Genomic DNA, 24,735 nt, shown 5'->3' on the forward strand with positions numbered 1-24,735 from the left:
TGGGGCGATAGATGGTTTTTCAACCCAATCATCCTCGGCAGCAAATTTTGGGATAAGATGCTAGTCGTCTGGAAAGGTGGGACTCCAGGTCGCAGATCAGAAGATGCAGTGGTAAAGGGTCCCACGGGGGTGTGGAACAGCACGCAGAACTGGGGTGTGCGGGCAGACGAAGGGGGCTGGGGTCTTGAGACACCTAGGGCACCCCCTTCAGAATTTGTGGTGGGACCTCCAGCTCTGGGAGGAGCTTTGCGAGACCTGGTGGGAGCTGTTGCTGCCACCCCCACTGATGGCACATGAGCCCCCGAACTAGAGAAGCCCCCGCGCACCACCGAGCCCCCTCCGGAGCCCAGGCCCCTGCGGGCCCCAGTTCTGCCTTCCAGGGCGGCCCCTCCCTGGGCACAGCCGCTGTCACCTCCGCTGCTGGTGTTGTGTACCATCTCTGCAAAGAGCATTTGGGGTCAGGGAACCTATGGGGCATCCTACAGCCCCGGGGCCACCCCCTCTGCCCTCCAGCCTTCCCCGGTGTCCCGCCCACTGAAACTCCACACAGGGTGGTGAGGGCAGGTGGCTGGCAGGGGAAGGAGGGACTCAGAGCCCCTGGGTTACCCTGGCCACCACCCAAGAGCTCTTCCCAGCCTGCAGGTGAGATGATCTCACACCAACGCTGGCCCACGATTTGAGAAACCTTAATCTCAGCCGTCCAGCCCCTTCCCAGAGAAAGCACTGGGTAACTCACTGATGCTAACAGAACTCTGGCACTCACCAGACATCCTGTGGGAAAAGCAGAGGTCAGTGTTAGCGACCTGTGTGGCAACTCCCTCTGCTAGATGCACCTGCTTAGGTCCACAGCAATTGACGTTGGCAATAAGAAATAGGATGGACTCCGGATGGGTAAGGTTGGACTTTAATTATTGCCCTTCCTACTAACATCCCAGAGTAACAGTAGAGGAACATCCCCTGGCCTACCCATCCTCTCTTTATTCAGTAAATATTATTTGAATCCATATGGGCCAAGGTCCTGTACCCAAGGGTCAGGCTACAGGAACTGACTCTTCAGACCTACAATTAAGCCAATGATAAAGAAATGGCCTAGAAATAATATTTATGCCTATGACTCCTCTTTGCAGACATGTGTTTTACAACTAAGACATGAGACAAGAAGGGTGGGAAGTCTACCCAAGGTAAGGTTCTGGTGGTGTCACTATTGTACAGAAAACACAGCTCTCTGGAGGTCTGGCAGCATCTTGCAGCCCTGAAGAGGAGCAGGCTGGGCCCGCCAAGGGCGCATCACCACCTCCAGCAGTGCGCACGTGCACACACTGATGGTACCCGATACCTGGCAGCTGGCTTAGGCAGAAAAGCCACCGGGCGTCACTGCCTCTTTGGGAACCAGAGGAATTCCCACTAACCTGCACTCCTCGCCCTCCAGGAGGGTCCGGTAGGTGGCAATCTCAATGTCCAGGGCCAGCTTGACATTCATCAGCTCCTGGTACTCCCAGAGCAGCCTGGCCAGGTCCTCCTTGGCCTGCTGCAGGGCAGCCTTGAGGTCTTGGAGCTTGGCATTGGTGTCCCTGAGGGCCAGCTCCCCGCCCTGCTCTGCATCAGCGATGGCCGTCTGCAGGTTGGCATTCTCGGGGGGTGGGGGCGGGAGTTCGATTTAGATTCAAGTGACATACACTGAGGGCCTGCACTGCATGCTTGGTGTCTGCATGTGGGTCACCTCACACTGGGCAGATGAGGAAACTACCACCCACAGAGGTTAAAACCTGGGCCTTCGTCTAGGTCCTAGCACATCAAGGAGTGGAGTTAGTGACACCTGGCCTCAAGGACCCAGCCCGGCTCACAAGAAGTCAGACTCTGCCTTTCTCCGCCTTTCATGGTAAGAGACTGAGCATCTTCCAAAGACCTCCGGCCTCCAAGAAGTCTTTCTGGATTATCAGAGAAACTTTCCTGAGCTACTCTCCCAATTCATTCTCCACCCAATCAGCTTCTTTCCCTGACCTCCTTAACCTTGCCTGTATTTAGTATTTCTGACCCACATCAGCAACCAGACTCCAGGGGTACAGGACCTGGATCCACATGACAAGCTTTGCTCAGCGCCCAGCCCAGAGCTGCACCTGGTCGATCTTGGCACGCATGAGTCCAGGACATGGTTTCACTGCGGTAAGTGCTGAGCCCTGAGATTTATGGGGCAAGCATAAGCCCATAGCCTCAGACACACGCTCTTCCTCCTCTTCCCACCTGCTTCTTGGCACTCTCGATCTCGGCCCGCAGCTTCTGGATCATTGTGTTGAGTTCAGAGATCTCGCTCTTGGTGTTCTTCAGGTCATCTCCGTGCCTGCCAGTCATGGTCTGCAGCTCCCCCAACTGCGTCCAGGAAAGAGTTACCCTTCCAGAAAGCCAGCAGGTGCCTTACAGACCCCCTAACCCAACCCTTCACATCACACACAAGAAAACCAAAACACAGACACGTGACTACTGCAGAGTCACCCAGTTGGCGGAACCGAGTGCTCTCGCCCCTGCATCAAGGGACCTGTCTTCTAGCACAACAGCTGCTGTTTGTGGAGCAGTTTGCACCAGGCCCTGTGCTTGATGTTATACTTCACAATGACCAGATGAGAGAAGCATGGTTACCTCCATGTTATGAATGGGAAAACTGAGCACAGACTGCTTAAGTCCCATGACTAAACTCATCCAGCTATCAAGTGACAGTGCCGGAATTTGAATGCCAACATTGCAGATGCTAGAACCATCTTCTTAACCAGCAGACTGTCCCTCCTTGGGCAGAAAAGACAGAAGAGTCAGCCATACATGGGCCAGCTGATGCCCCATTCAGATTTGGGAACAGAAGGAGGGGGACAGAACTCCTTGTGCCTGTAGCCCCTTTGCTCCACCCCCCTCCGTGTCTCCCCACTTCTTTCCAGATGCTGACTTCAACCCCTCAGTGTGATTGAATCAGAGCACACAATGACAAGGTCCTGATTGGTGGAGGAGTGATGGAAGTGTCTCCAGCAATAAAGGGAATGCAGCCAGAGGAATTAAGGATTTTCTGACCTGGGCATACTGACATTTTGTGCAGCATAATTTCTTGTTGGAAGGCGGGGTCATGCATTATAGGATGTGTAGCAGGATCCCTGACCTCTACCCACTAGACTCCAGTAGCACCCCCACCGCCACCCCAGGTGTGACAACCAAAAGTCTCTACAGACACTGTCAAACATCTCCTGGGAGAAAAATCATGCCTTCCCCTCCTGTTGAGAAGCACCAAGTTAGAGCAAAGTCAGAGCTTTCCGGTTAGGAAGGGAGATGCATGTGGGTGAGATCAGACCAGTGAGACAGTGAGGGGACTGCTATGCTGGCGATAGAGAAAAGAATGACTCAGAGGCAAGGTCTGCCCTTCTGGATGGCCTGCTCATGTAGCTTGATGGGAGAGCAAGATCCTCCAGAGTAGCATGCTGGTGTCACCCACCTTGGTCTGGTAGAGCACCTCGGCCTCTGCCTTACTCCTCTGGGCAATCGCCTCATACTGTACACGGACCTCAGCAGTGATGTTGTCCAGGTTCAGGCAGCAGTTGTTGTCCATGGACAGGACCACAGACGTGTCACTGGTGTCTGCCTGCATCTGGGACAGCTCCTGCCGAGCCAGGCAGACATGCCCATTCCTGAGCAGATCCACACCAGGGCCCCTCAGAAGATGGGGAGCCACCAGCTCTGGAGGGGTCGGGAGTGACTGAGGGCCAGGTGGGAAGGTATCACTTTTGTCAGAAGCACAGACAGGACTCAAGAGCCTAATGGTGAGCTCTGAGTGCCTTCCTCTCCAGGAGGGGGAAGGCAGGTGGGGCAGAGGCTTGCACGTGAAAAGCACACTCACGGCATCATAGAGGGCCTTCAGGAAGTTGATCTCATCTGTCACAGTCTCCACCTTGGCCTCCAGTTCCACTTTGGTCATGTAGGTAACATCAACATCCTGGGGGACAGTTCAAACACTGTTCCCTCCAGCCTGTGGGCTGGCCCAGTCCTGGGCCATGAGGAAGGGGCCACTGGAGCCTCTCCCCCCACCCCCAGGAGCTCCCTCTCAGGGGAAATGAGGCAGGCGTGTCCTCACAGGACTAAACCACTGTCTGACAGGCTGGGCTGGTGCATACCCGACAGAGAGGAGCAAAGGAGCTAAGGGGCTGGGCGGGGGCAGGGGGAGGAGAGCAGGGCTGGGGCCACCACAATGGGCCCAGGGCAGAGGAGGGTTTGTGACTGTGCAACCCTCAAAGTTTCTCTTTAGATGGATTATGGGGATGTACTCCTGAAAACACAAAACCCTGTTGCCTCCTTTGTCCATTTTCTCATCAAAACTCAAGACCTAATGAGATTCATAAGCCCCACATGCCCATCAGGGAGAGGTATCGCCGAAGTCTGGCAGGCCCTTTATAACCTGCCCCTGCCTGCCCACCCTGCTCAGCAGGCTCCCTCCCGGGCCCCGGCCCTCACCCACATAGCCTAAAGGAGACCCTCAGCTTAGCAAGACTAAACTCATGCTTCCCTTCAATCTTCCAGCCACTCTGCTGAGTGGGAGGTGGGGGTAGGGAGGGACCCTTCACCTTCTTCAAGACCACGAAGTCATTCTCTGCAGCCGTGCTCTTGTTGATCTCCTCTTCATACCTGTGAGAAAAGAGCCCCTGTCTGATCTGCCTTCTCTGGCATGTCCCCATGGCCCCAGAGCCCTTCTCATAAGTAACATGGACTCAGGACTTCTGCCAGTTTCACTCAAGACAGGTGTCATTGCAATGCACAGCCCTTCTGAAGTCAAGGAAGAATTCGTTCAACAGACTCTCTGCTATGTGCCAGGTACCACTTAATAACGGCGGTGGTCATTACCGGACACTGGAGTAGAAGCCTGTTCCTATTTTGGGGTCCTATTTTGATTCCTCTCCTAAGGCTTCCTGGAAAATTTTGGATTTTTGGAAACCATTTCTAAGACCAAAGGGAGATGGCTGAGCTGCCAGGTGCTTTTGGGAGGGAGGTGGGTGTTACCAACTAGTGTATAGCGAGTATAGTAGCCCCATGGGCTCCCAGTAGACACTTAACAAATCAGTGAAACCCAAGAATGGGTCGCTAAGAATGTGCCAGTGAATTCTGCTTGTATTAACTCATTGAATCCTCGTTACAACCAATAGGGTAAATGCTCCTGCTCTTTCCATTTTACAGTGAGGTGACTGATCACAGAGCTCCTAAGTGGCAGAATGAGGCTTGGCCAAGGCACAGCAAGTTGCTATTTGCTGAGAAGCTTATTGACAGGGGAAATAAAATTCCGATTCGGAGGAGAACCTGAAGACAGTCTAGCCCAGGGAGGACAGAGGACGTGAGCCGAGTCTGTTAGCTTCGGGTGTCTTGGGACTCTCCAGAATTCTGTGTGTATACCCTTTCACTAAATTCTCAGAAGGACTTCTGCCTCAAGCAAGCCATAAGCCACTCCTTTAACGACTGGGCTACTGAGAGTCAGAGAGGATGGGGTAAATTCTACAAGCTTGCAGCCAGCTGGAACAGAGTGAAGCCAGAGCCCAGGCCTCCTGCCACCCACCCCTGCCACCTGCCAGCTCACCCGCCTCACCCAGGGACGGGGCAGTGCACACCTCTTCTTGAAGTCTTCCACCGTCTCCTCCCTGCTCCTCAGCTCACCCTCCAGCTTGTCCTTCTCCGTGTGCAGCCCATCCAGGAAGGCCTTGAGGCGACTGATGTAGTTCTCAAAAAAAGGCTCAAGGTTGTTGTCGTTGGTATTAGAACTGGGGCCCTGCTCCTGAAGGAGGGTCCACTTGGTCTCCAGGACCTTGTTCTGCTGCTCCAAGAACCACACCTGCAGCCCAATGGGAAGAGCCCCAGGGAGCTGTCTAGGGCCAGCTCCAATCATGGCGGCCCATGGCTTCCCCAAACAAAGTCCCAGGGGTCTCCTCCTCTCTCCTGCAGGGCTGCATTCTGTAACTCTGCAACAGTTTAGTCCTAAACCCGTGTGGACAGCAGCATTGGGGTAACGCAGGGGAGGCAGAGCCCTACTGCACAGGTAAGGAAGCCGAAGCCCAGAGATGACCAAGGGCACACAGCAAGTCAGTAACAAAACACAAGTGACGTTTCCTGATACTTAGGCTTGATGATCTTCCCGCTATATCATTCATTCATTCCTCAGTCATTCGTTCCTCAGTCATTTAGTAGTCAACAAATAGCAGGAGATCCCAACATCCAAGAGTAGATAGAGTCCCCAGGAAGAGGTTTGCAGGACCGCCAGGTACACTGCACTAATGTGGGAAATGGCAAAAGCCATAGGGAACTGGCTTTCAGGCAGCCAGTGTCCCAGGAACAGGGTCCAGACACACCTAGAGTCAGCCTCGTCTGACAAACCTGGTTAAATGTAGGGCTCAGCTGCATTTAAATTGAAGCACTGGTTAAAAGTTCTAGGCCAACTGTACACACATGTAGAATAAATATCAATTGGCCATTCAACAAACATTTGCAGAGCACCAAGCTTGTTGCCAGGGCTTATGCTGGACAGTCAAGACCCTCAAGACCTGAGAATCCCCACTGAATGATGATGAGAGCTGCTGCTTGAGAAGGCCTTGGGCGATGAAGCCCGCCTTCTGTTCTGTGGAGGAACAGCATTGCCACATCCCTTTCTACCTTTCTGTGAATAATTTCTCTGGACACCTGGGTGTCTGCTGGGAACTAACCTGAAGAGTTTCGCCTCTTCAAAGGTCAGGTATTCCAATGTCAAGATTCTTTTACTTCCTTCAGCTTTGCCCAGGACACTTATGTAGGGTGATGGGACCCCAAAGAGTCCCTACGAACCTTCTCTTTAAGGCCTAATGTTGTCCCAGGGTCACAAAGAGATTTCCCCACATCATACTCAACACTATGGTTGAAACCCCCAGTCAGCAGCCACCCAAACGTGCACACCATCTGGTCACCACAACAATTATCATAGTGTTCCTTGCATGGAATATCCAGAGCACAGAAATGCCTAGAAAACATCTTAGCCTCACTTGCACATGTACACATGTATTCAAATGTTGAATGGCCTCAACATCCGCAGCTCTGCACCCTGAAGTCTTCCTGTGAGAACCACCAAGAAGGAGGTATCTCTCGTCCCTACTCCGTCCCACCTCCCAGAACCTCCCGGCATCTCTCTCCTTAGGCTGATGGCAGATGGACTCCTCTCTCAGACAAAGCCAGCTTGGGCAGAGTCAGCCTCTCTTTCAAAGGGAAGCAGCTCACAATTCCCCTGGCATAGGAAGGAATTCTGCGCTTGGGTTTCAGAGGGCAACCGTGAGGGGACAACCATGATGGCAGCAACAATCCCAGCAGTGCCTTTGACAAACCGCAGTGATGGATCATGTGGAGGGGGCAGTAACTCCATCCAATAGGGGGTGAGATATTTCCATCATCCGCTGCTACATTAAGTAGGCCCACCACCTGCTGCCATGCCACAGAAGGCAAGAGGTCCGAGATGAACCCACAAGTCCTTCCTCAGATCCATAATAAGATGAGGAAAAGGAGGCCAAACCAGTTAGGCCAGGTTTTCTCACTGTCCAGCTGTCCCAAGATGGGCTCACCTTGTTGATGAAGGAGGCAAACTTGTTGAGGGTCTTGATCTGCTCCTTCTCCTGGGCCTTTACTTGCCCAATCTGGGGGTCGATCTCCACATTGAGGGGCTACAGGAGGCTCTGGTTCACAGTCGCTTCCTGGATTCCCCCAGGGAAACCACCTGGACCACCAGGCCCACCAAAGCCACCAGTGTAATGCCCGATGTTCCTAAACCTCCCACAAAAGACCACCAGAGTCGTGAGTCAAAGCCAAGCGGCAAGGGGCGTTTATTGCAGGTTCGAACCTGGACCTCTGCGCACTCGTTGCTGGTGACGCTAAGAGGCCTCGATCAGAGTTGGTATAGGGTTTTTATAGACAGGGACAAACAGCATAGGTGAGTGAGGGTCCTGATTGGTAAATTCTAAAGTAAGGACATTTGTGGTTTTCTGATTGGGCGTCCTTTGTCTGTCCTTCGGCGAGAAGGCTTTGTCCGTTACTTGTGGTGGGAGGAGAAAAAGGGGGAAGGGGAGGAATGTGTTAAGCAAGCAAGATTACAGAAGCGAAGGACGCCAGTTAGTTTGTGTACAATTACTATAGTTACTCATTTCATTACATATCAGACTACATTCATTTAGGGAGATTTATAACCCATTCTACTACACGGCGGGTTACATCCAGGAAAGGTCTCACAATGCTCATAGCAAACAGCAAGCAAAACAGACTTCTCAGCAATTGTATTTCTTGTCAAAGATCCACAATACGGGAAGAGAGAACTTAGCTTTAAACTATTTGGATTGTTCTTTTCATTCCCCCCTTTTTCTTGTGCCTAAAGAGCCAATCTTGGATCTTCAGTTTTTTATTTGTAATGTCTCGAGCGGTTGGTATTGAGTTCGTAAGACCATTAATTGTACAGCATTGAACCTGTCTTGGACAAACTTAATAATTTTGTTTATGATGCAGGGGCCGAATGTGAGAGCGAGAAGTAGGATGGCCAGAGGCCCGAGTAAGGCGGAGAGCAGGGTAGTTAACCATGGGGACGCATTGAACCAGGATTCAAACCATCCAGCCTCTTGTTCTCTTTCCTTTTTTCGTTTATTTAGCCCTTCTCGGACCTTGGCCATAGAATCTCTTACTATTCCTGTGTGGTCAGCATAGAAACAACATTCCTCTCCTAGTGCTGCACAGAGACCACCCTGCTGTAGGAACAGCAGGTCCAATCCTCTCCTGTTTTGTAAAACTACTTCCGAGAGGGAGGTTAGGGACTTTTCAAGCGAAGTGATGGCAGTTTCTATTCTTTCTATATCTTTGTCAACCGCTTCTCTAAGTATACTAAATCCCTTGTTTTGTATAGTTAAGGCCGAGATCCCTGTCCCGGTTCCGATGGCCCCGAGTCCAAATATGGTGGCCAGAGTTAGAGCCCCTGCAGTAATGAGTTCTCTTTTAGTCACTTTTTTAGGTGCTATCCACATCTGGTTTACATACTCAGCTGTGTGGTATATGATTTTTGGGAACACAATTACCATTACACAGAATTCTGACTGATTGAACATGTCCTTATAGAGGCAAGGGGTTAATCCCGCATGAGAACAGAGCCACCATGAGTTATTTGGTGGAATAATCCAGTTTTCTGAAGTATTGAATATATTCCTGTTACTTATGCATAAGTGGCTATATTTTGTTGGCACTGTTCCTATGCATGTCCCATTTCCCGTAAGTACTGGTAGTGTGAGGCCGGGTTTTCTCTGTCCCCAACTGCAGGCGTCTGAGTTGTTTGCAGTGCTATAATTTCCTATTATTGCTACTGACTCGTAAAATGGAGGTTTTATGGAATAACACAGCCAACAAGCTTCTGTTTCATTGGGTTTAGTATGGTTTAAGGCCTTATAAGTGGTATTTATCATTACCCATAAGGGGTCATTTTTGAATGGGATTTGAATTTTTTGGGGGTTTTTTTGGGGTCACCTGAGTGGTCGAAGAACTAGTACCCTTGCCCGTGGGGTCAGTAGGCTTACTAGTGGGCCCTGGAGTAGTAGTAGGCTCACTTGTGGCCCTTATTACTGGATTCGGTCCTACTAACACTGGTGGAACCTTGGGTTGTACCTTTAGTTTTATCTGAACAACAGTTGCATAGTAGGGTGGTCCCCGATATAAATAGATTCCCCAATTAAGCCCAGTGGTCCATCTAGTATCTTTTTTCCCGTCTTCTAGAAATTTAATGCGGATAAGGTTACAGGGACCTGTTCCAAAATATTGACCTGCTAGCTTGCGTTTGGGGCAGGGGCTAGCAAATGTCATGTCAATATAATGGGGGTTTACTTTCCATTTGGAGTTCCCATCATTGGAAGTGATGCAACTCCAGGACTTACAGTAGTACTTTAAAATTCCTCCACATGTGGTGTCAGCATTCTGTCCGAACCCTGGGCATGCATAGAATCCCTTCTGGCTTAGAGATCCTCGTTCCCCAGGTATGCCGGGGAGTAATCCCATGGAGACAGCTACATCCTCTAGGTTGAAAAATAGGTCGGGCCACCAAGAATTTAAGGAGGTATCTGGTTTTGTGGTGGTATTATAGACTTCATGGGTTTCCCAATTAGAAACCTCCCAAGTTAAAGTATAGGGCATATGGGGGTTGCTCGCAATACTTATCAGTCCGTAGGAGGTGAGCAGGAGCACGCTAATGAGTGTTCCTCCGATCATTGTGGGTCCAGAGCTGCTGCAACAGTCTTGGTATGGGATACCCAGGCCTTTGGTCTTAGCCGGTTTTCAGGGTCAGGTTTTCGACGCAGAGTCAATTTTAAAGGATGGGTCTTACTCTGGTCAACCGTCCAGGCGGTGTTGGCTTCTGGCACGAAGTCTTTTTGAACCGCAAAGGGATCAGCTGGTCGGGCGTGGGTGTAATGGATCCAGGTAGCAATCCCGTCGACTTTGAGGGCAGTGGGTATGGTTAGGATCACAATGTAGGGTCCCTTCCACCGTGGTTGGAGGGTCTCTTGCTGGTGTCTCCGCACGTATACCCAATCTCCGGGTCGGTAGTGATGGGGCTCAGGAGGGGGCCCGTTCTCATAAATAGCTCTCAATCTGGGCCAAACTTCCTGGTGGGTGTGCTGGAGTTCCCTCAGGGAAATAAGAAGTTCATGATCATCAAATTCAGTTAACACATTAGACTGTAGGTTGGGAATTATAGGGGGGGGGCACTCCATACATGATTTCAAAGGGGGTTAATCCAAGTTTATAAGGGGAGTTCCGTACCCTGAACAGAGCGTAGGGGAGTAAGACTACCCAGTTAGCGCCAGTCTCCATGGTCAATTTGGTTAGGGTCTCTTTTAGGGTTCTATTCATTCTTTCTACCTGTCCTGAACTTTGGGGTCTATATGCACAATGTAGTTTCCAATCGGCCCCAATAAACTGCGCTATCCCTTGTATTACCTTTGAAATGAATGCTGGTCCGTTGTCTGATCCTATTAGGGTAGGGAATCCGTACCTGGGCATGATGTCTTCCAACATTTTCTTTGCTACTACCTGCGCAGTCTCATGCTTGGTGGGGAAGGCCTCTGTCCATCCTGAAAAGGTATCTATAAACACTAGCAAATATTTGTATCCATATTTTCCAGGCTTTACCTCGGTGAAGTCTACTTCCCAATAGGCTCCCGGCCTGGTTCCGCGAGTTCTGGAGCCAGGGTTTTTCCCGTGGTTGGTGGCATTAGTTAGTTGGCAAGCTTTACAGCTAGTAACTATCTGCTCAATTTTTGTCCTAGAGTTTTTAATGGTGATCCTAGCATGTCTTATTAAGTCTTGCATTTTTCTCGTGCCCATATGAGTGGCCCGGTGCATTTTGGATAAGACTTTATTTCCCATTTCCTCTGGGAGGATTATGCTGCAGTCCGCTGCTCTCCACCATCCATTAAGGCACTGAGTCATAGGCAATTTTTGGATCCAGTCTAGGTCTTTTTTAGTGTAGGTGGGACTTTCTGGTAAACTAGCTGGACCGGGGTCTGGTAGGGTGGTCATTAAAGCACAGTCCACCTGTAAGGCCACCTCTCGGGCCACCTGGTCAGCCAGATTATTTCCTCTGGCCACCGGTGTGATCGGTTTTTGGTGGCCTGGGCAATGTATGATGGCTAGTCGTTTAGGCAGCCAGAGTGCCTTTAAAAGAGCCAATATTTCTTTTTTGTTTTTGATGGTTTTCCCCTCTGCAGTTAACAGTCCCCTCTCTCTGTATATAGCTCCATGTATGTGGGCCGTAGCAAAAGCATATCTGCTATCGGTGTACACGTTTAGTCTCTTGTCTTTTCCCAAAGTCAGTGCCTTGGTTAAGGCCACAAGTTCAGCTCGTTGGGCAGAGGTGCCAGCTGGCAAAGGCTCTGCCCAAACAGTCTCAGTTTCAGTTGTGACTGCTGCCCCCGCGTACCTTTGACCCTGATGTATAAAGCTGCTGCCGTCAGTGAACCAGGTAACTTCAGCGTCTGGCAGCGGATGATCCTGTAAATCTTTCCGAACTCCATGAACCTGTGCCAATATCTCAGCGCAGTCATGGAGAGGGGTATCCAAGTCCGGGTCTGGTAATAGGGAGGCAGGGTTTAGTGTTCGGGTGGGAGCATAAATGATTCTGAGGGGATTTAATAATAGTCCCTGGTAGTGAACCAGTCGGGCGTTACTAATCCATCGGTCAGGAGGTTGTTTGAGGACTCCCTCGATGGCATGAGGGGTTGTGATATGTAACTCTTGTCCCATAGTTAACTTATCAGCATCCTTTACCATTAGAGCTGTAGCAGCGATCATACGGAGGCAAGGGGGCCAGCCAGCCGCTACTGGGTCCAGTCTTTTTGAAAGATAGGCAACGGGCCTGGGCCATGGGCCAAGGAGTTGCATCAGCACTGCTTTGGCTACCCCTTTATTTTCATCTACGAAGAGATGAAAGGGTTTGGAGACATCGGGGAGCCCTAAGGCTGGTGCCGACAACAGGGCGAGTTTAATTTGCTGGAAAGCCTGCTCAGTTTCCTCTGTCCACTCAAAGGGCGCCTGTTCTCGGGTGACCAAGTAAAGAGGCTTAGCCATCTCGGCGAACCGAGGTATCCACAAGCGGCAGAACCCGGCTGATCCCAGAAACTCTCTTACCTGCCTTCGGGTCGTGGGTCGGGGGATGCGGAGAACGGTTTCCTTCCGTGCATCAGTGAGCCATCGTTGGCCTTCCCTTAACAGATAGCCCAAGTAGGTTACCTCGGATCTGCAAATTTGGGCTTTCTTTGCTGAAGCCCGGTACCCCAGGGCACCAAGTGTCCGGAGGAGATTTTTGGTGCCTTGCAAGCAAGCTTCGGCAGTCTCAGCGGCGATTAAAAGATCGTCAACGTACTGCAAGAGAGTCACTTTGGGGTTTTGATTCCGGTACTCACCCAGATCCTCGTGAAGTGCCTCATCGAACAAGGTGGGTGAGTTTTTAAATCCTTGGGGGAGCCGGGTCCAGGTGAGTTGCCCATTTATGCCTCTCTCATGGTCGGACCACTTGAAGGCGAAGAGCTCTTGGCTTTTGGGGGCCAGAGGCAGGCTGAAAAAAGCATCTTTTAAATCAAGGACAGTATACCATTGTCTTTCTGGGCTGAGGGCACTTAGGAGAGTATAGGGGTTGGGTACTGTTGGGTGTATGTCCATGACTCGGCGGTTAACTTCTCTCAGATCTTGTACCGGACGGTAGTCTGCACTGTTAGGTTTTCGTACAGGCAGCAGGGGGGTGTTCCAGGCTGAATGGCAGGGACGCAAGATGCCTAAGTCTAGGAGGCGACGGATATGTGGTGTGATGCCATTTTTGGCCTCCATTGACATCGGGTATTGTCGGACCCGAACTGGATCTGCCCCCGGCTTCAGCTCTATGAATAGAGCTGGGCGATGTTTAGCCAACCCCATACCCCCGGTTTCAGCCCATGCTTCTGGAAACTGTTGGAGCCAGGGCTCTATGTTTTGATTTTGTGAGGGTGGCCCCTGATGGAGTCGATATTCATCTTCTAATCTCAGAGTAAGTATGGTAATGGGTTGGTTGTGAGGGCCAGTCACTTGGGGGCCCCCTGGCGTAAAATGAATCTGGGCCCCCATTTTAGTGAGTAAGTCTCTTCCTAATAAGGGGCACGGGCTGTCAGGGATGACTAGGAAGGAATGGGTGACCTTCCCATTTCCTAGGTCCACAGTTCTTTGGGTGGTCCAGGGATATTTTTTTATTCCAGTAGCCCCTTGGACCCAGGCAGATTTTTCAGAAATTTTTCCATGGGGTCTGATCAAGACCGAATGTTGTGCCCCTGTGTCGACTAAGAATTGAACTGGGTTCCCCTCCACTTGTAGCGTTACCCTAGGTTCGGGGAGGGGATCCGAACCCCGTCCCCCCTATTCTGCATCTTGAGTGAAGAGGGCGGGTGTGGTTTTTGGCTGCCACGGTTTTTGACCATGATGTGGCTTTTTCTTTTTAGGGCATTCTCGGGCCCAGTGGCCTTTTTCTTTGCAATAGGCGCATTGGTCCTTATCTAGGGGCCTGTGTTTATCCAGGGGCTTTTGGACAACAGTAGCCAGGACTTTGGTCATTTTCTCGGTGGCTTTAAGTTGCCTGTCCTCTGGAGTCTCTCTATTATTATAGACACGCTGGGCAATGCGGAGTAAGTCCTGAATCTGTTTTCCCTCCAGGTCCTCTAGCTTCTGGAGTTTCTTTTTAATATCAGTGGCTGCTTGATTTACAAAGGTCATTACAACAGCAGCTTGATTTTCGGGGGCCTCAGGGTTCATGGGGGTATACTGTCTGAAGGTTTCCATTAATCTTTCTAAATAAGCGGCAGGGCTCTCTGTCTTACCTTGTATTATTGAATACACTTTTGCCAAATTAGTGGGCTTGCGTGCAGCAGCCCGGAGACCCGCCATTAGAGTCTGGCGATAAATGCGCAGCCGTCCCCTACCTTCTGCCGTGTTGTGGTCCCAGCTATCCTGTGGGGGTCGGGTCAAGGGAAAAGCTGCATTAATGAGATCAAGGTTAGCAGTGGGTTGGCCGTCATCTCCAGGAACCAGCTTTCTTGCCTCCAATTGAATTCGTTCTCGCTCCTTGGTGGTGAACAGGATTCGGAGGAGCTGCTGACAATCGTCCCAGGTGGGTTGGTGAGTAAACATAACGCTGTCTAAGAGACTTATTAAATCTTTAGGGTTGTCAGAAAATCGGGCATTCTGGGTTTTCCAGTTGTATAGGTCACTAGTAGAGAAGGGCCAGTATTGAAGTCGGGGATTCCCCGTATCATCGGGAGGCCCTATTTCCCATAAGGGTAAAGCTACGGTGGAGTCAGGAAGGCGGAGTCCTGGCTCACGTGGGGCCCGCCTACGGGTATGTCCAGCCGGCCCTTGGACTTCGCCCCCACTAGGCATGGGCGCAGGTTGAGCCTCCCTATTCTCCAGTTCTCCTATGGGCTGGGCTACGGGAGGCTCTGCCGGCGCAGCAGGGATAAGGGCAGCTTGCGGAATAAGAGGAGGAACCTGGTAAGGGGGAGGGTCAAGGAAAGGTAAATCTTGGCTGTCGGGGAGAACAGGGGGTGCAGCTGGAGTTGGCGGCTTGGGAGGGCTGATAGGTTTAGCCGCTAGGATTTGACATGACTCTGCTATTAAGGAAGAGGCCATCCAAGGAGGAGGGTTTTCTACTAAATCTTGCCACACCAGAATATAGGGAATCTGATCCGAGTGACCTTCTTTCCCTGGTAGGAAAATTTTTGATTTTACTTTAAGGACCACAGGGAGGCAGAAGGTTCCCTCTGTAGGCCAGTTAACCCCAAAGGTGGGCCATTCAGAGCGGCAATAGGTAATTAACTTCCTTTTGTGAATGTCTAGGCTTAAGCTGTGTCCTCTAGCTTTTACGTCCCTGAAGTTGGCGAGAAGGAGGGAGAGAGGGGTGCTCTGCGTTTGGCCCATATTATGATTCTGAGGAAGAGGAGAGGAGAAGGGGGGCGCCGCTGGCCAGGGGGCGAGAAGGAAAGCTGCAGGGAGCTGAGAAAGGAGGAGAGAGAAACAAAGGATGGAATAATTAATTCTGATCAGCCGAGAAAACACTTAATTCCAATAAAACATCTGACCCATGAAAGAAAAACAAGAACTAACAAAAATCTTTCGCAGCGGTTCCAACTTTCTGGTGCCGTCTCGGCCAGCCCAACAGAAAGGGTTATGGCTAGGACGGCGGTAATTACAAGGGCCCAGGGGTGACAATACATTTAGACTGACAAAGAAGCACTCTTTAGACTGACAAAGGAGCACTCGCGTACTCGCCTGTCCGCGTCCCTCGCGGGAACTTAGGTGCCTCTTAGCATGGGCGGGCAGGTATAAACCCCCTGCTCGGATCAAAAAAATTTTTGACCGCCTTAAGCCGTATGAGGATCACCGCGGAAATCAGGTTAGAGCCCACTCGAATCCCGTAGCTTATGCTGTGGGACTACACATAGGGTAAGTCAGGCACGTGCCCCTGACTCCCAACAATCATTCCATTCAACAGACAGACACACAGACATACATCACATCAAAATACCGGTAACAATTGGCATGCCTAGATGGTTTTTCCTTTTTTAGATGCCTAGAGATATTTCTTAGCACTCTGGAAGTTCATAGAGAAAATGAAAGTATTTAGTTCGCAGGCGCGTTGGGTGTAAGCAGCCCACAGAAAAGAATCCTGATGGGCCAAAAAAGGCCCCCCGATGGACCAAGCAGGTCCCCAGATGGGCCAAGAAGGCCCCCAGATGGACCAAGCAGGTCCCCAGATGGGCCAAGAAGGCCCCCAGATGGACCAAGCAGGTCCCCAGATGTCAGTGGACGTCTCCAACTGACCCTGGCCGGGTGCCCTATAGAGCGTCCGCCAGGGTCACACCAGCTTCCAGACAGAACCGGTTCTCCAGAGAAGAAGCACAGATCAGAGAGAAAAGGAAGAACGTTAGAGCCGGCTTACTTACCGATCAGAATCAGATACGACCCATTGACCAGAAGTCTGGTGGGCCCGGGGGAGATCTCGGTGGAACCTCCAAATGTAATGCCCGATGTTCCTAAACCTCCCACAAAAGACCACCAGAGTCGTGAGTCAAAGCCAAGCGGCAAGGGGCGTTTATTGCAGGTTCGAACCTGGACCTCTGCGCACTCGTTGCTGGTGACGCTAAGAGGCCTCGATCAGAGTTGGTATAGGGTTTTTATAGACAGGGACAAACAGCATAGGTGAGTGAGGGTCCTGATTGGTAAATTCTAAAGTAAGGACATTTGTGGTTTTCTGATTGGGCGTCCTTTGTCTGTCCTTCGGCCAGAAGGCTTTGTCCGTTACTTGTGGTGGGAGGAGAAAAAGGGGGAAGGGGAGGAATGTGTTAAGCAAGCAAGATTACAGAAGCGAAGGACGCCAGTTAGTTTGTGTACAATTACTATAGTTACTCATTTCATTACATATCAGACTACATTCATTTAGGGAGATTTATAACCCATTCTACTACACGGCGGGTTACATCCAGGAAAGGTCTCACAATGCTCATAGCAAACAGCAAGCAAAACAGACTTCTCAGCAATTGTATTTCTTGTCAAAGATCCACAATACGGGAAGAGAGAACTTAGCTTTAAACTATTTGGATTGTTCTTTTCACCAGCGCCTCCACCAAAACCTCCAGCGCCTCTTCCAAAGCTTCCAGTTCCTCCACCAAAACCCCCATCTCCTCCAAAGCCCCCAGCCCTTCCACCAAAGCCCCCTCCCATCCCTCTTCCACCACCTTCAAAACCACTGCCATCTAAACATCCTCCACTGGCGCCCCCAAACTCTCCAGCCCAGGAGCTGCCTCCAGCCACGCTGATGGAGACCTTCTCGTTCCTCCCAGGGTTGTAGAGGCTCCTGCTGCCAAAATCTCCTCCCATTATGGCACAGGCTGCAGACCCACAACTGCCCCTGCCTGAGCGGGACATTGAGAAGCCCCTGGTGGAGATGGCCCGGCTCTGGCCCGACACCACAGCTGAGCAGCCGCTGAAGCCCCCACTGGGAGATCTGCAAGATTGTTGGCTGTGGCCGGCCTGGCGGCTCACGGTGGACAGCAAGGTATTCCAAAGGAAGGGTGAATGGGAAGGCTAGAGGAAACGCAGACACCTTCTGAAGTTCTGGGTCGGGATGGCCCTTATATAGGGCCCAGGAGCTTGGCCGGCTTATGGTGCCAGCCAACTGATTGAAGTATTCTCAGCTTTGGTTTGCCTGGCAGCAAGAGGTTGAGTCCAAAATTTGCAACACACCTTGGTAATCACCTCAAATTTCCAAATTGCTTTGTTTTCTCAGGGTTACTCACCCAAAATAGGCTTAAGTTAGGAGAGGGACCATCCTGCAGGGCTGGACACAGCCTCTAATCCCCAAAGGACTTATACTCCCACCTGAGAGTGACAGGTCAGCATTTCCCTACTTGTCCTGCCTGCCCACGGCCACTCTGGCAGCCGTCAGGACATTACATGATGAGTGCAGTGCCCCAGCAAGGACCTTAGGGGAGAAGAAGCAAGAAGGGAAGAGCCAGGAGGAGAGAGACTAAGGAGGAGGCGAGGAGATGCCGAAGTCAGGAGAGGGGCAGCAGCTGCCTCTGGGGCTCTTGCCATCCAGAGGGGAGAAAGCACGTGTGTGAAACACACACAGGACAAGTTCTCAGCCACACGCGCTTTGGAAGGAGAGCTGGGGTGGGGAAGAGAGAAGGGTCAGACTGAGAAGGGAAGGCACGTGCAGTGGACCGAGAGAAACTACAGACCATGGCCAAGGCTCATGAGAGGGAGGGGAGCAGGCACGGAGAGGGGCCCGTTGGGAAGGGAAAGCTGGAGGAGGGCCAATCCAGCCAGGAAGCGGGTGTAGACCACCTCGTCCAGACCCAAGAGACCACCAGACTTTCCTCTTCCAGGCTCACGTTAGCATTCCCAAGGCCTCCTCCCCCTGGCTCCCCCTCTTCCCATCTGGGAAGGTTGGGTTTCCTCCCCAGGAAAATTTAAGAATGAGAACTATAAAAATCACCACCGTTCTGCAGCTGGGCAGTGGCTACTTAACTTGAGCCAGATCATATGCCAGTGAAGGCTCTTTTCCATGAGTTTTCTGAAGTATCTTTTTTAAAAAAAATTTTAATGTTGATTTTTGAGAGAGAGAGAGAGCAGGGGAGGGGCAGAGAGAGAGGGAGACGCAGAATCCAAAGCAGGTTCCAGGCTCTGAGCTGTCAGCACAGAGCCCCACATGGGGCTTGACTCCCAGACCCGCGAGATCATGACCTGAGCTGAAGTCGGACACCTAACAGACTGAGCCACCCAGGCGCCCCTGAAGTATCTTTTCATTTATCATCATGATGTATATGCTACAGGGCTAGTTACATCCAACACATCGTCCTGGAGGAGTAGATTTTTGTCCTCAAATTCTTTACATTGTTCTTGCTTCCCTATTAGAAACAAAGTTTCAGATACCTTCAGACTCAGTGTTCCAAGTTGTTGGGACACTGTCATCTGTATTTCCCACCAGCCAGTGACATCCTTGTCTGTCATCTTGAATTCCTTCTCCAGGACGCACTGCCTAAAACCCATAAATTTTACAGAAGCCCCATTGAACCTACCAATTTCCCTTTTGTTATTTCCATTAAAGTTAAAAAAGAAAGAAGAAAGAAAGAAAGAAAGAAAGAAAGAAAGAAAGAAAGAAAGACAGACGAAGGATGCCTCTTCCTCAGGTTGTTGAGAGGATCATGTATGAGAAAAGTTCTCTGTCACTTGGGTGCGGTGTGAATGTAGGTCGTGTTTGTAACACTTGTCTCCTCCTTCCCTTCAGCAGCAGAGACCAGTCTTGGTGCCTCTGCTGCTGGCAGCGAAACTGTAGCTCCTCTGGGGGGAAAGAGCCTGCACAGAGCGTGCATTCCCACTAACATATACATGCAGATAGACTCGCAAAACCACACACACGCACACACCTGCTCTCTGATCACAGTGCCCTGCCCCGGGCTCTCTTCCCCGTGAAGCCCTTTATGTCGCAGACGGGGACTGCCCTCCTTGCCCCCTCGCCCCCCTACGTACCTGCCCCACGCCCTCAAGGCCCTGATTCTTGCCCAGAGCTTCTCGCTAATCTGAAAAACCAAGACACCGCAATTGAGTCTGAATCGGGGCACAGACTGAGAGTTCACAGCCCAGGTGCTGTCTGGACACAGCCACCTCCTGCATCTCCTTGTACTCAGCTTCCTTTTCTGCACATACAGGGCTTCAGACTTGAGTGGGCGGGGGGAGGGGAGCAGGGCTCACATTGGACCTACTGAAGTCAGGGGTTCAAAGGAGGTATGGAAATGAGAGAAAGGGCACCAGTGTCCTAGCCCCACATTCCATCCACCGCCTCGGCCTGCTGACATCTGTGATGCTGAGGACAGAGTCAGTCTGGGGAAAGTGGAAGGAGGGTGGGTTTGCGGCTGGGAGTTGTGGGGAGGAGACATTATAACAATATTTATATAAAGTCACCCTGTTTTCGCAGACATGTGAGGCTGGTCCCAACTCCCAAATCCGAACGGTGCGTTTCCAGCGTGGCCCCTGCCTTCCTCGAAAGAGACCTGGGGGGCGCCTGGGGGGCGCAGTCGGTTAAGCGTCCGACTTCAGCCAGGTCACGATCTCGCGGTCCGTGAGTTCGAGCCCCGTGTCGGGCTCTGTGCTGACCGCTCAGAGCCTGGAGCCTGTTTCCGATTCTGTGTTTCCCTCTCTCTCTGCCCCTCCCCCGTTCATGTTCTGTCTCTGTCTGTCCCGAAAATAAATAAACGTTGAAAAAAAAATATATTAAAAAAATTTAAAAAAAAAAAAAAAAAAAAAGAAAGAGACCTGGGAGCAAATGAGGAAATGTGCCACACTGTCTTCCCACTTCCTGCCTACCATTTTCTCCAATCCTTGCTATCAAGGGAAACACTTTGGAACAATTCAGTGGCTTCCACCCCTTGATGGTTGCCAGCAACCTGGCCCGGTTTGAATATGCTGAGAAATCAGGTTGCATTTTAAATATAAAGAACAAATTCCAAAGAAATTGCGGTGGAAGTTTGAGGCTCTAATGAGGGCCCATCCCAAATCTCCTCTTCCTGGCAAAGCCCACTGCTAATCCCCCACACCTGCAGACTATAAACCCACCTGTTCTCCTCGGCTGCCTCTTAGAAAGGGGAGCAGAGCGTGTTATTACCAGCACAGCTGGGCCTTCCCAGAGGGGAGGGCGTAGGGGCTCCTCGAGAGACTCGGGCCCTGTAGCCCCTCCTCTCCATGGCCATGGCTAGGCGTCTCACGAGGGTACCATGACCAAGGCCCCCTCTGCTCTGAGGAAGCCGGGCTGTCACTGGGGGGAATTAGGAAGGCAGAGGAGAAATCGCTCCTGGCTGCAGGGAGCCCTGGCTTCTCTGGGAAACAGGGCGCTCAGATTCAGGCGCTCGAGGTTAAGGACCAGCTTGGCAACGCATAGCACAGCAGATGGCAGATAATGTGGGTTGGGGACAGCGGTGGTTGAGTGGAGCTAGGAAGGAGTTGAGGAGAAAGAAGCGTGTGGGGCTGCGTCAGGATGGGGGCACTGAGTCAGGAGGCCTTGGATCGGGTGTGGGGGAGGTGAGGGACTGTGTTCTGGTGTCCAGACAAACTGTCATCCTGTTGTCGGCAACTGGAGAGAACCCTGCTCCATAGGGAACTGTTCAACACCAGGTGAGCTCTGAGCCAAGTCATACTGGGGAGGGACCAGCCTCGCTGCATCTAGAACCCAGGAAAGGTCTTAGGCCAGCAGCTGCTGTCCTAAAGGACAGGGTCCTTGACAGATGGGCGGCCTCCTCAAAGTGCCCAGACGCTGCCACCCCAGGAGGCCATCAGAGCAGTACCATGGAAAGCACCCTGGACAGAAACAGGAAGCCCTGCTTCCAGGCTCCGGATCCCTCTGGGCTACCATTTAGCCAATCAGAATAGAGCTGATAAACTCCTGCTCCGCCTATGAAGCGGCTGGGAGTTGGGATGTGAGGTAAGTGCTATACAGTGTTGTATAAACCAAAGAGCAGACACGCTGTGTCTGTTTCTGTGTCTTTGTCTGTGAGGGACTATAATAGCGGCAGGTAGGCAAGCCGTGGCGTGCTGGCCAGGGGGCGGGCTCAGTGATTGACATTCACAGACCTCTTCCCTTCTACCCTCCCTCCCAGCAACCCTGTAGGGAAGGGCACATCATCGTTCCATTTCACAGATGAGGAAAACTGGGGCTCAGAAGTTAAATTGCCTGTCTGAGGGCCCACAGACAGTAAGTGCCAATAGCCTCCGATCCCATTCTGTCCCAATCTGGAGCCCGTGTTTGTGGAGCAGCCAGGCAAGACTTGGGCTTCCGGCAAAGGCCTCCTGTGGGGACCCCGCACGGTGCTCTGTGTCTGTTCCTACCCAGAGCTCAGCTCACGGAACAGGCCCCGACTCTGAGCAACTGACTCGGATTTGATCAAGTTTGGGAAATGGCAGATGAAAACACAGTGCAGAACCAGGAGCCAAGGTACAAGCAGGACCCTACTCTTGTCTAAGCCCCCAGCAAGGGCACTTGGCGGTAGTTCCCCAGCAGTGGGGGTAGTTGATGGGTGCTATATCATCTTACCTTTTTCCAGTGAGTATCAGAGTCCCGGTTTTGCAAGCCAATGGGCCGCAGGCCAGGGCCATGAACCACCCTGACACTAAGCGGTTCACAGTTAGTAGCCCCGCCTCTAAATGAGACCCTAGTGTGAGGCTCCTCTGCCCTCCCCCTCATCTGCTCCCCAGCCACCCCTTCCTGAACACCTTTCTGTGCTGGGTACTACCTTGACCTCTTCTGACTGGCTCCTCCTCTGTACCAGGGATCATGAAAAATCCTCTGGCTTCAAGCCCCCCTCCCCTTTTCTTTACACCCAAACTGACCCATAATTTAGAAACCAGCAAGCACCCCAGCCCCAATGGTGTCCTGTCTTACAGCTCCTGGGACACCATTGCCCCTAAGTAAGTCAGACGAGAATGTCTTTCCTCCCCTCAACCAGTGGGAAAGCCCGTGGAGGGCAGGACCATACTTGGGGCGGTCTCTAGACCCTCAGCACCCAGCCAGCCAGCCTTGTACAACTTGAGCCATTCTTGTTTCCAAAAAGTGCCAAGCCACAGCCTCGTAAGCATACGTGCCAACACTTAATAGCATCTGACATTTGTGGAGTGTCTTCAACTTTTTAAAATCCTTTCACTTATCAGGACTGACAGACAAATGGGCAAGCATGCCACACAGAGACACACACCCTCCCGTGACTCACAGACAAAATGCAACCCCAAATGAAAACGACCAAAGCATTAAGCACGAACGAGGTTTGAAGACTGATAACAGTCAGAAGGTAAATGCTGTCCCAACCTACCCTCTGACTCTGCTTTCTCCCAAGAGGCATGGAAACCAGAGCTGGGAATGAGGGTCAGGCACAATGCTCAGAGAGCCCAGGCAGGGATAGCCAACCCTTGTTTTCCCCAGGACTCCATTCCCAGCAAGGGGTACAAGGACCACCATCCATACCATTATCTTTCCAAACGTCCATTCATTCTCTCAGCGGTCATTCGTCAAGCACCTACTTACACCAGGCACCAGGCTACCCAATAGGAACACGATTCTTCACAAGACAAGGTCCAAGGTCTGGAGAAACTCACAGTTGTATTGAAGGAGGAGCCAGTCATGTGAACAACTCCTTATATCACATTGGGTTCAGTGTTTTGGACAGCGGTACTATAGGCATAAGTGGAAGAAAGGCTATGGAAGGCATCATAGAGGAGGCAATTTTGAGTGGGGTATTGAGGGATGAGTAGGAATGGGCCCGGTGGATGGACAAAAAGAGAAAAGCATCCCCAATAGAGAGGAAAAACGTTTCAGATACAGGTGAGTGGGGAGGGTTAGTGAGAGACCCCACATTCTTGCAGAATAGAGGACATGGAAGGGGGGGACAGGTGATATGGAAGGTTGAAACTGATTATGATGGTGTCTTTGTGCTATGCTCCAGAATCAAGGCTTCGCTCTGTGGGAAGTGGCCTTGGGCCTGACTGCACATCAGGACCACTGGGCAGCTTTTAAGAATCCAGATCCTCAGGCCTCACTCTTGATCTCCTGAATCAGAATCTTAGGTAATGTGGCCCAGGCACCTGTATTTTTTTTAAGTTCCAGTTTGCTTTAACTCTGATGTACTAATCCCTAAAACATAAGCAACCTTATTATAGGAGGAAAACTTCCACATCATTGTGAAGGGCTAGGGGAGCCATAAGAGAGAGTCACCCGTCCTGTCTTCAGACCAGGTATAGACTTTTATCCAGACCAAGAGGCTGGGCCAAGCAGCCAGTCTTTAGAGGCAGGTGCAAATGCTGATGACTGAGAAGCACCACCAGAGTGCTGGAGAGCCGGCAGGGAGCTTCGAAACACGTCACTGAGAAAGGGCAAGAAAAGGTGAACCACAGCCTAGGGCAAACATGTATCTGATGGGTCTCCAAAACATCATGATGAGGGAAAGAAGCTAGACACAGAAAGAATATATTCTGTATGATTTCATTGACATGAAATTCTAGAAAAGGCAAAGTAACCTGTAGTGACAGAAAGCAAGCCCCAGCCTGGGCCTGAGGGCTGGAGGATGATTGACAGCAAAGTGGCGTGGGAGAAAATTTTGGAAGATGTCCTATATTTTGATTGTGGTTGTATTTACACAGGGATACACCTGTGAGTCAAAACTCACTGAAATGTACTCTGAAAATGACTGCATTGTTATTGTATGCAAATTATACCTCAGTGAAATTGATTTTAAAAAGGGGACAAGAAGGGCGCCTTGGGTGGCTCAGTCAGTTGAGCATCTGACTTGATTTCAGCCCTGGTCATGATCCTAGGGTCTTGAGATCAAGCCCAGTGTTGGGTTCTGTGCTGAGCATGGAGGCTGCTTAAGATTCTCTCTCTCTCTCTCTCTCTCTCTCTTTCTCTCAGCATCTGGGTGGCTCAGTCAATTGAGCGTCTGACTTCAGCTCAGGTCATGATCTCGTAGTTTGTGAGTTCAAGCCCCACATCACTCTGCTCTCAGCACAGAGCCCATTCTGGATCCTCTGTCCCTTTCCCCCTGTCCCTCCCCTGCTTGGGTGCTCCCTCAAAAATAAAACCATTTTAAAAAATGTTTTAAGAGAGCCAAATTATGGAAAGAGCCTAAA

General features: G+C 51.2%; 1 protein-coding gene across 1 annotated transcript; it reads right to left on the minus strand.

Annotated features, from left to right (window-relative positions):
• Window positions 1-207: 207 nt before the first annotated feature.
• On the minus strand, window positions 208-19,080 carry LOC123591829 (keratin, type II cytoskeletal 3-like). The gene is given in 12 exon segments (XM_045466479.1): window positions 208-305; window positions 308-439; window positions 737-771; window positions 1,410-1,630; window positions 2,242-2,367; window positions 3,470-3,634; window positions 3,872-3,967; window positions 4,593-4,653; window positions 5,625-5,845; window positions 7,593-7,774; window positions 17,187-17,652; window positions 19,003-19,080. Coding segments are annotated over 12 exon segments (1,881 nt in total).
• Between the last annotated feature and the right edge of the window lie 5,655 nt (window positions 19,081-24,735).

Source organism: Leopardus geoffroyi, chromosome B4, assembly GCF_018350155.1.
Source record: "Leopardus geoffroyi isolate Oge1 chromosome B4, O.geoffroyi_Oge1_pat1.0, whole genome shotgun sequence".
NCBI classification, from domain to species: Eukaryota; Metazoa; Chordata; class Mammalia; order Carnivora; family Felidae; genus Leopardus; species Leopardus geoffroyi.